At 41.4% G+C, this 12,255-nt stretch overlaps 1 protein-coding gene across 1 annotated transcript in view; it reads right to left on the bottom strand.

The window, feature by feature from the left end:
- anos1 (anosmin 1) overlaps positions 1-1,776 on the bottom strand; it is a 40,879-nt gene extending 39,103 nt beyond the window's left edge. The window contains exon 1 of the mRNA XM_080037727.1: positions 1,551-1,776. Within this exon, the coding sequence (XP_079893853.1) occupies positions 1,551-1,742 (192 nt within the window). The 5' untranslated portion in view covers positions 1,743-1,776. The remainder of the gene's footprint in view (positions 1-1,550) is intronic.
- Positions 1,777-12,255: the final 10,479 nt, after the last annotated feature.

The following is a 12,255-nucleotide window of genomic DNA, read 5'->3' as shown; positions in this document are numbered from 1 at the left end:
TCCTTGCAGATTATCCACAATGCCCTTCTATTCTTAGACCCACATGCTCGGTGAAGAAACCTTTGCTTATCACTAACCACAAAAATGCACCTCTCTTTAGACAAATACCTCCCTCACATTTGCCCCCCTCACTGACTTAAAAGGCTGCCGCAGACTCCAAGGCTGGGCAGTCAATTATATAGACTATTAGCTGTCCATTAGAGGTGAGACTTCCATCACTTATTGAACTCCGCAGGCAGCTGGTGACTGATTTAATTCCCCCAACTTTGCAACCCAAGGCAGCAGCAACAAACCCTTGGCATCTTCTCAAAACAAATCCCCAACGCTGCTTGCCAAGTTGTGAATTAAGAAACACTGTTTTCAGTCTGTGTCCTTCGGATGCGAAGCACTGCTTTTTTTCTGTCAAACCGGGATGTTAGTCGCAGTTAACTGCATTCATCCTTCACCCCAGGTGTAGTTTCTCCCTTAATACGATCGCAAGAAACAACCGCAGTAGGTCTCCGTTCCATTGGGACTGGATCAATAAGTGTGTTCAAACTAAAATGAATTGGTGACATTGAAAACAAGCACTATGCTCTGTTGATTCTTCGGCCCTAATTACAAATTTACCTCGCGACCACAGTGTTTCTCGACATTTTGGGTTTCATTAATGCACCTTGAGAGAGGCAAAGCCTTGCAAATGCAAATGGAGTAAGTATAAAAGATTGGTCACCAGATAGATATAGCTGTTGAAAGGGAGCAGAGGGGGGAGAAGGAAGGATCAGTGACCAGTGCCTTTTCTCTGGAGTCCTGGGAGAGAACAGTGTCTCCACTGGAGGGTGAAAAACAACTTCTGAAGCCACATACCAAATCTTCCAAAAGAACCCAGCTGATTTATAGTGGCTTCAAAACAAAGTCTGCATATTGTAGACCTGCTTTGTTGGGGCACTAGTGTGTGATATGCTCACAATCAAATTGATAAGGCAATGGTTCCTTACAAATGGGAATACAGAGAAATAACACTATATAAAGTCTTATATGTACTAACAGAGATCGAGTGTCTCATTTCCCTGCAATTAGCAAGTAATGAATGGAAACTGGCTCCACTGAGAAGGGGTCCATCACCTCTCAGTCTCAAGAATACCGCAATGTCTTTATTGGATCTGTCTAGTGTCCACTCAGGCGACCAGTAGTGAACGAGATGTGTCCACTTGGAAAGCAACTCAGACTCTACTATAGATTTAGAAGATGCTCATGTCTGCAACTGGTGTTTTTATTCTGGTGACACTTTCCGTTTAAGAAATTCCTTAATTACTTTGTCATTAATATTAATTCCTTGGAGAAAAACACAAGTAAGAAAGTATGTTCAGCACCAATAGTGACCTGCTCCTGTCCCCTTCAAAATGGGCTCAAGAGAAACAGGTTTGAATTATAGGAGGAAGAGAATCGCATGTCTGGCACAATAATCATTCATTAAATAATAGCCTACAACGCCGCGTTTATATAGCCCTATCTCATTTGCAAAACGCATTAGCAGAAGTTTGAGAGTCCGCGGCCCCACACGCTCGTACCTGAGAGTGCTTGAAGAAGGCAGAGATGCGAGTGATGTGCAGGCTGAGGCATCTCGAGGCGCATCTTGCTCGGTAAATACTGGCAGTGAAGAAAGAGTCGTCCTGCTTCCTTGCAGACACACTTCCCGGGCTCATTAGCGCCGTAATCCACAAACACAGGGTCACGCACACGTTCAGGCTCCTGGAAAACATGCTCCCGCCGATGTGTATTTAATCCCTCCACGGATCGGACAACACTGCGTGCAGGCTCCGCCGGAGAAACTAAAGAAACTTCAATTATACACTGGGGAGGAGCTACGGGACTCACGTGCCCTCCGATTGGACGATCCCGCGGTGACTGACAGCCAAAGGCACGAGGAGCCCTTAAAGCAGGTAAGACTGCTGCATCCAAAAGCACACTTCAGTCTACAGAGGAAGATAGAAAGGCTATGGATGTCAAGGTTTATATGACGTGTGGCAAACTCATAACTTGTAATGGAATGAGCTGTCTATAAATACATACAAATCGGTTAATTATTTCTTGGTCTACACAAACTTAATTCTGTAGCCTACATTGATGTAGGCAACAATTCACTATTTAGACTACTAATGTAAAGTGTTAATCAGTCCTCATGCTTTTCTAGTTTATTGTTTAGCTTTGGCTTTAGCTCTATCCATCTTTCTATCTTTCTATCTATCTATCTATCTATCTATCTATCTATCTATCTATCTATCTATCTATCTATCTATCTATCTATCTATCTATCTATCTATCTATCTATCTATCTATCTATCTATCTATCTATCTATCTATCTATCTATCTATCTATCTATCTACCTATCTATCTATCTATCTATCTATCTATCTATCTATCTATCTATCTATCTATCTATCTATCTATCTATCTATCTATCTATCTATCTATCTATCTATCTTGGCTTCAAGATCAGATTGTATGGTAATCCTATAATTCCCACAATTCTACTCAATAGTGTATTTTTTCATTAGATCCCCATCTGCCTCCTAAATGACCACTCCCCACCTCTAGTTTGGCTATCTGATATAAAATCAAAGTATAAAGTCAATTCAGGGATAACCCGGTTATCCCTGAATTGACTTTATTACGGTAATGTGGCGTATTGACGTTATTAACCCCGGTGACATCATCAGTGTGACATCACAAGTATTCATCACAGGCTGCATGGCACCCCTCCTGTGCAGAATCATTGGAGTGCCCCTTTAATATGAATTTAGTTAAATATAACGGATAAACACATATAATTACTATAAAATGACTTCTACCCCAAGGAAGATGGAAAAAATAACAAATCTTGTTTATTTTATTTGCTTCCTTCCTTCCTTTCATTGTTTCATTTATTCCATGCAGTGTACTGAATCCTGCCTTAATGCCCCAACAACATTCCCAAACATGCGCAATGGAAAGTCAGCTACACACCTGTCTGCTATAAGCAGGGGGTTTTGACCTACTGCCATCTACTCATTACACATCTCATCAGAAATGTGCAATTCGCCAGGTCTCCTGTATCAAACTCTCACATATGGCCTTGGTAAAGCTTGCCAACATCCCAGGGAAGCCCTTTCCCTCAAGCTCTCGCCTCCAAGTTTAACAGTAGCTTGGAAAAACAATTCGACTTGGAAAACTATTAAAACCATCCTGACTAAATTCCTCAAGATGGACTCCCAACTTCTGGCATCATTTCATAGCCTGGGGTATGGAGAAAATATGACATGTAGGAAAAGCCTGAAATCCTTGCTATTTATTGGAGTTAAAGAGTGAGTATTTAATTAGAAGGTTCCCTCGAGGGTTTACAAGACACTCCTGCTTTTGTCAGCTCACAGAGTACTTCCCTGAACCCCATTACAGCAGCAGCATAATGAAGTTTTATAGGTGTTGCTCTTTAACTGTGTGCAGAGTGGGAGTGAACACACTTGCACACCATCATTAGATTTGGCTTAAGTCGCCATCATGCCTTGGGCCAATTACACATTGTGCCAAATAGTTGGACCCATGCCTCTGCGCTGAAATGGTAATATGCCCATATTAGCACATCCTGAACGGCAGTCGCTGTCTGCACTGCAGGGGATCACGATATTAAACTAAAAGATCCCCTGTCAGACACAAATTCCCATGTCATTCATGAACACTCAACATCCTGTTCGGTGAGAGTAAGCAGACCGCTGTAATGGGAGCACTGGCTTGTTTCAGATTTTTAGCAAGTATGGCTATGTATCATACAAATCATCTCACAGCTCACTAATGATGAGATGGATGTGCGCTCATTTCCCTGGTGGTCTCAGACATACAATGTAACTTGGGGTTAGGGATCCCTTGCTACTCTTAAAATATTTAAACGCGGATGTCTGTGTACCTTAAAAACAGCATAATGGCTTAATTTGTTGGCTTATTACAGCCATGTGTGGTGAGCGGGTTTTTATGGTGTGCAGTGAAGGAAACAAACTGTCTGTGTGCGGTCCTGATGTCTCCTGCAGCCTGTGGGACACATACCCCTCCGACGCCATGCTTTCATTGACCGGGAAAAGCCTCTTCCGAATTATGAAAGCTCTATTAGAAAGCTATCTTAAGACAGCATGTTTGCCTGACTGGACCTGTAACTTACGTCACTGCATACATTCCCAGCTATATTTACAATGAGTCACAGTTAACGTGTGTTTACCTATGTAAATAGACCAGCGTGTGTATAAACTGGCTCATGATCCAGAAACACAAGAACAGAACAAAGCATGCACCATGTTTTTGTTTTTCTCACATGGCGCAGCCAGTCATTATGACTTCATGTGACAGGTTAAGAAATTAAGTTTTCCTCGATTAGTCAATTTACACAAGTCACATTGAAATTCGTCTTTTCGCATATCCCCTCTCAAGTTACCACATTTCAGAGGGCACAGGGTCAGCCATAGAACAGCGCCCCTGGAGAAGTTTGGGGTTAAGTGCCTTGCTTAAGGGCACAATGGTAGAGATGGTGGGCACCGTACATGTAATATCAGCCTCCACTAGTTTTACAAATAACACCCTCCTGTCCAGTGCCAGGGATCAAATCAGCGACTTCATGGTAACCGGTTGGCCCCTCTTTCCTCTAGGCCATTCTACCATCAATTTGCAAACAATGAATAATATTTACACACAAACTAGTCACCTCTCCTTTTATAAAACTCAAATTCCAAGTCATTTCCATTACTCTCACCCCAACTCCACCTTTATTGGAACCTTTTTCTTTTTTAAACTCAACACCCCAATTTTCTGCCTCACTTTGTCCCCCGCTCACACAATAACATTGACCCCATCAGTTGCTGCAGCCTCTCTGCTCCCTCTCCAGCTGCCATTATTGTGATAGATGAGTGTGTATGCTGGTGTTGCTGCATTCATATAGAACTGCAAAAAAAAAATGTTTCACGTGACCTGTCAAAAGGGCCTCTCAGAAGACAACACACCGGTGTCGGTTTTCAGCCTGCATACTCCCGAGACAAGAGGTGCATGGCCATCAAACACTCGGGTGTCTTTGATCCTTAAAGGCGCAGGTGGAACTCGTGGTTCACACCTTTGATGAGGGGCCAGCGCCGGATCGGAGGAGACAACCCACTTTTGTTGTGAACACTGGCAAACAAAAGAGAAGGAGATTAGCACAGATGGTGCTACTTGTCCAACGTGGACCGGGTATTTTGAACGGGAAGGGCAAAAAGTTAAGCATTTGTGCACATTGTGTGTTTCTGAATGAAGCAGTATTGACTCTTGTTCCATCGTTTGGAGGTATTGTTCCTTTGGTTTGAACGTGGAAACAAGCAGAATGCCAAGAGAGGGATCACAGAATATATTGTAACATGGATTTTAATAGACTTGCATAATGGGATACTTTATTGTGTTGTTCTTTTTTTGTTGGATTTTCACACCTGCTACAGGACAGGTTGATACCCACTACATAATAAACAAGATAGAAAGTTCAAAGATCTCCCGTTTGATGACAGACAAAGGTGTGAGTCTATAATTCCATCACAGTTGACATTATCATCACACTCAATCTGCACAGGGTGTGATTTAATATAAATTTGTCAATTTCCAGAGGAATACCAATGGTGAGAAAAAGGGGGCTTCAGGCAAATAGGCAGCCAGCACCAGGTCTGTCAGCAAGAGCAAGCTACACCAATTACATCATTGCAACATGAACCTTCTACAGTGTCATCCATCAGGTAGCGGTTGATTAAACACCTTTCATCACATGCCAAGTTTCAGATATTCAATGTTCTTGAAGTAGCAAACACACACACAGGCACGCACGCACGCTAACACACACACACACACACACACACACACACACACACACACACACACACAAACACAAACACAAACACAAACACAAACACAAACAAACAAACACAGACAAAATACATTGGAAAAATATACGCTGTTTATTGATCCAATTCTGTTCCTCTCATAAAGTCAAACAACTTGTTATGGCAATCACACAAGCAGGCTTCCAAGAAAGTGTATTAAAATGTTCAGTCAGTGTCTGTCATATTCGTTTCATTTTATTTTAGATAACTGGAGCAAGTTGATTTGCATTGCAAACGTGTTAATTATTCCATTCCATTAGCAGCTTTTTATTTTTCTACTTTATTTTAAGTACTGATATGAGCCACGGGGAGAATAAATTCAAAGATGCGTTGAGTGCATCTCTAGATAAGAGAGAGGCTAATCTAGGCACACAGAATGCTTTGTAGCTTAGATCTGGATCTGTTATACATTGTTTTTATTGCCTTTATGCCTGTGATAGTCTACACTGTTATCCTATTCAGGTATCCTAACCATGAGCATATGGCTTTGTCTTGAAACTGATAAAATAGGCTATTGTATGTGGGAAGAAGAATTGTTTTTGACTGAAACCCTTCAGCTGTGCAGTCACTAGGTTGTCTATTCATGATTTCAATTCTGTTCCCTCCTGCTGTGTTCACAAGAATGTATAACATTCCCTGTGGAAGAATTTGTCTTGTATTACAGGTTTGGAAAGAAGAACCTTCTTGGCATGCAGGACCTCTAAATAGATGCCTGCATGATATATTTTCCTTCTTTCACAATGTCCTGAAAACAATGTGGCGTTGTCCAACGGTGGGGGGATGAGGGTCCATGGAACAAGCTGTTATTCACATATAAGCCACCCACCCGGAGCTGAAGTTACACAGTTTGGTTTTCAGTTTAGACAGTGATGCTTGACTGACAGCTGAGTATCCCTCAGAGGTTGTTAGCGGGTCAAATGATAATAGCTGCACCTTTTTCTTTTTTACGAAGTGTGCTGGTGTTGAATTTCAGATTGGAAACAATAAACAGACAAAGACATACAAGAGATGAGGGGTTATGAAACAGCCCTGATTTAAATGCATCTATTCAAATTATAGAGTCAGAGAACATTATTCCAAATGAGGATCACCTCAATAGGGAGTGTACCATTTCCTACCACTAGATGGCAATGTGTCCATAGACATAGTTTAGGTCCAAACAAGTGCTTTGACACCTCTCTCTTGGTGTGTGTGTCTCTCTAGCTCTCTCTCTCTCCCTCTTTATCTGACAATATTTTCCAGGAGATGATCCAGCATTAATACCCTACAATAGGGGAATATATCAGGAGGATTTTGTTCTCTCGTCTGAGGCAAACAATTATCAGATAGGATGGAAAACACATTTGGAAACTCAATGTAATCTCGGTTTCTCCTTGTCTATAACACACATACACATATCTGTGCCCTTGTACTATTGCATTCACATGGCTTTACACACACACACACACACACACACACACACACACACACACACACACACACACACACACACACACACACACACACACACACACATTTTACATAGTGAAGTGGGATTTATCCATGGTTTATAACCTAATTTGGTAGGGAAATGTTAGCAGATGGTAATGCTCTCTGAATCATTGCATTTTACATATCACATCACGAGGTGCTTGACATCTCCATATGAATGACTTTTATCAGGATGTGTGATAACACGGTTTGTTCTTTCCTGTCTGTTATACAATCCCATCATTCTCAGCCACATGTAAATCTCCGTGCCTCCCTCCTTTTTTGTCATCATCGCCTATTGCCAAAAGGAACAACATGAGCCATAAAAGCCTTGTTCAAAATGTCATCCGCTGAACCTAGAGGTCAGGAGGGTGATTATGTGGAGTGACATGTCACAACTTTGTATTGGGTGTCTGGCTGAGTGGAGGCCCATTACACAGCATTATGTTGCTATGACAAAGCAGGAGGGCTGAAACCAGTGATCCCGTGCACAGCAGACATGCCCATCCCCCAGCCTCTGAGCTAACAATACAATGTCATCATGGGGGAGATCACAGCTCCTGTGAGATTTTTTCCTGGTCACAAATCATACAGTAGGAATGTGTTAAAACATAGAAGCCTATAACCCCGCCCTGTGTTTTCAGCAGCCTGGTTTCTAAAGGGAGCTCAACACTAACTTCCAAAAAATGAAGAAAACAAAGAAGTTAAGCTGTAATGTCAGGTTAAAACAACAACAACAACAACAACAACAACAATGTGATACTGTATTGCAAGCATAGCAGTTTGAGATGATTCCTTTGTCTACGCTAGACACATTAGTGTACTGCATTACAAAAGTGAATGGTGCGGTTATCAGAACAGGGAGATAAGTTGCATTTTAATGTAAATATTTTGATAAGATCTTTGCCAAAAATGCTATCTAAATAGATTACTAAATGAATACAGTGTTATACCTACTAGGGATATTTTCCATAATGCACAACAGCTCTAGATTGTCACATGTACCACGGTCTCCATGGAAACCCACAATTGTGCTTAAGGCCTTCATTCAATTTCATCAGCATTAATCATATTTTTATCACACTGTCATGTCCAGATTATATGATGTAAATGACGCATTGCTGAAGACAGTTTGAAAATGAGTCTAATATAGAACTGACAAACAAAAATCTGTCTTTTCTGTCTAATTGTGTATTAAAGGTGCTTTGAGGAAATGTTTAATATTTCGGAAACGTCTAATTTTTACTCTGATGATCATAAATGACATGTAACCATCAGTGCAAAGAACACTATTTTATATAGTTTTTCTTAATGCCTTTGTCATGGGTAAGCTCATCGAGGAACTACAGCTGGCAGAGTAAAAACACTACCGCTTTTGTCCAAAAGGGGTGCAATAATTATCACAAACTGAAAGTTCCTCGGAGCATCTTTAACCCTCTGGGGTCATATTTTTATTAATAACACCGTGAAGATACAGCTGAAAAATAAAATGAAAACATCATCTCAAACTAGAGGTCCTCCTGTTTCCGGGGAATGTTCTCGTGATACTGTCAGTCCCTTAGGCTACAGGCTTAGAAAACACCGTGAGAAGCAAGACCCAGAAGCTCCCCAGCTACCACTTAGCTTGTAAATAGTGCATAGAGTATATACATAGTGTGAAAGTAGTTTGTTATTATTGTTTTTATATTTACTTAATGGTTTGTTTGAAAAATGTTTTGTGATGCTTCCTCTTTTATTAGTATACATCCCATGAATCATTATATGTGGTTCAAAGTCTTCATTCAGTCTAATTTCCTAATTTTCTTTTTGACAGTAGAGACAACATTTCTACCAAAAAGCGTCTGGACCAAATTTCATATTAGTCATGTTGTTTACCTTAGCAAAAATACTGGAAGCAGCTAGCTTTGTTTTGTCAATTATTAACAAGAAATCTATTTGTTTAATCCCTACAAAGAGTAAATATATCACAGTTTGCTGTTGGGTGGGGGGGGGGGAGTATTTTACTTATCTAAGGCATTGAAAAGGAGAGCTGACCTGGAAGGTACTAGTCTGGCCAAAAAGGAGTGATACTTATGTTTTTGTACCAAACAAGACATACCATGATGATTAAGCTTTAGAGGTATTGGTACATCCAACATCTAACTACAGAGGGAAAAGCATTGATAAGCTGCATGTGCAAAGTAGGCCTACAGCTTGAAAGGGAATTTCAAAACTGTGTCACTAATAGATTTTAAATGCCACTGTAATAAAAAAAAGCATTGTAAAGTCAATGACTGCCATTGTGCCGGAGGGGGAGGAAAGGGATGGCGAGTCTGTTGGATGCCCAGGTCACCAACCCTTGACCTCTGTCCTCGCCCCTGGAGCCTCTGACATCTGTCTGCTTTTCCCGCCTTCTCTCCCCCCCCCCCCCCCCCCCTGATCTGTGTGAGGAATTCGATTACGGCGGGGGAATGTGGCTTCCTCAAGTGACATATTTTTTAAACACTCAGATGCTCTTGCGAAAATGATCTCGACACAGTGTACAAAGTGTGATACATAGGCAGCGTGTGTGTGTGTAGCCGTGGCTCTCACTGTAGAGTCCCACATTTTCTACTGCTGCATCTACTTGTCCTTGCTTATGTAAAACCAAATAATTTGCGCCTGCTGAAAATGGAGATGTTCTCATCGTTTATTCTGTTGTTCTTTTATCTGGGAAACTAGGTCTGTAGGCTATGACATAACAATGTACCAGAGAAAGCCCGCCTGCAATTCTAGCCAGAGTAGATGGTTGCAGAGGGGGAGGGGAGAGAAGATAGTAGGAGTGGTGTTGTACAGTGAGTACACACAAGGCTTGCTTTCTCTCTCTATGCCACAAGCACATACACACAGACACACATATAGTGCAGCCTTTTCCTCCAGACTGGCTCTGACAGGCCAGGCCCCTGTGCTCCTTTTCTCTTTACAGTGTAAATAAAGCAGCAGGGCTCAGGGAACTAAACCCAATATGTCAATAGACACCCGAGCACAATGAGCAATAGACACCCCACTGGATATTCCCCTTGCTACAGATCGAGCTTTCCACGCGCTTCCCCGGCCAAATAACGACACAAGAGTCGTGTGACTTGCAGCACCCTTCCCCCACTGGTACATATTACCATTGCTCCTCAGTGCTGTCTAGAAAGGTCATGTGACCCTCGTCAGCTTCCCGGCTTGGGGGAGGGGAGGCAGATTGAACCTGTTCTTTGTTAGGAGGTCAGCCCCAGCTCTATGGCAGGAAGCGCTCCTACCATACAGCATGTAATAGACGTGCAGTGGGGGCAGAAGGCAGTGTGCAGACAGTAGAGCTGAAACACTTTGGGTTTGAGGTTTTACGCAGTAGAGAGCAAGCAAGGTTTACATATCGCAGTGGTAAGGCTTGCTTGATAAATGCAGCAGCAGTGGGGGTTTTAAAATGGCTTGAGGCTGACCTAACTAAAAGAAAAAGTAACATTACCAATTTTAGGCCCAGACTGTGTTTTTATTAGCATTGGCTCATTCAGTTATAAGCACAGCATTAACACTGCTCGTTGTGTGGGGCGAGGTAGTGACAGTTCCAATAAGCCTCTCCAGAAAAGCAAGAATATTTGGTTAGTTAAAGAAATAACATGATAATAACATAATACATTTGAAGAAGCAGTGCTATTTCAAGGGGAAACTAGCTACAAAGCTTCATAATTGCATTGCAGCTTGACAATATGCAGATGATGTTGTCCTTCTGGCTTCATCAGAATGTGACATCAGGCAGTTTGCGAAAGAGATATCAGTACTTTATTTTTTAACTTCCAAGGGATGGTTATTTTTCTTCAAAGGAAATGTGGAATGCTCCATAGGGGTGAGAGATAGCAGCTGTATAAGGTGAAGGAATTTAGGTATCTTTGGGTGTCATTCGTGAACGATGGTAAACTCAGGATGTGGAATGAGCTGCAGTATAATGCAGACCACATTTGTGAAGATAATGCTGAGTTATAAAACACAAAGCTTCAACTTTCCCACACATTTATCAGTTCTCCAACTCCTCAGTGTACCAAGATTTGACTGACTACGGACTGAAACAATACATATTGTATAGTCCAATTTTTTTTAAATTCCTTATCAAATTGTAAACACTGCGTACATGCACTACTACTACTACTACTCTTGTCACAAGTAACACAGTGAGTTGTATACATAATCGTATGGGACCTTATTGGGCAATACACAAAATAGGTTGATGTATACAGAGGTGGAAATGATCGCTGTCAAACCCAGAAGTAAAGGGGAAAAACCAAACAGTGAGATGAGAGACAAATGATTGATTGGGGGAAAATATATGTCTTCTTGAAAAACAGATGGATCATATTTGAATATAGGTCCAGATGTAAGAAAGGTGGAGCACATCTCAAATTTGTCATTTTCTGGAAATGAGATGGCTCACTTCCTCACTGAAATCTGAGTAACAATTTACTGTCAATAAAGGGCTCTGAAACTGCTATTTGGCAGGCTGGAGAGCTGCGCTCACATATCCATTTATCTGCTCTCATCAAATATGGATTGCTCTGGAGAACAGCTCTGACAGGACTCTCTCTGTCTGTAGCATATGGCCCAGTCCAGAGACACACTGAATAGTGTGTTTGCTATCATTGACTCTCATCCAGAATTTAACGGCTACAGCAGCTAGCCTTCCTACATTTTACTGCCCTCTGTAAGGATTGTGGTCCAAACATTTTAAACAGTCTCTGCAATGGGTAAAGCCACAAGGTCTCATATTACAAAACAATATTTAAATAATTGGAACATAACATGCAGGAAATTAAGAGGGTTGCGGATATTCACTTTTCAGTCTCATTATCTTCAAATCAATCCATAGACTGAAAACAACAATTATTTTTT

Source organism: Ammodytes marinus (genome assembly GCF_949987685.1).
Source record: "Ammodytes marinus genome assembly, chromosome: 12".
NCBI lineage: Eukaryota > Metazoa > Chordata > Actinopteri > Uranoscopiformes > Ammodytidae > Ammodytes > Ammodytes marinus.
Note: the sequence above shows the minus strand (reverse complement) of the source record. Positions and strands in the feature narration are given on the sequence as shown.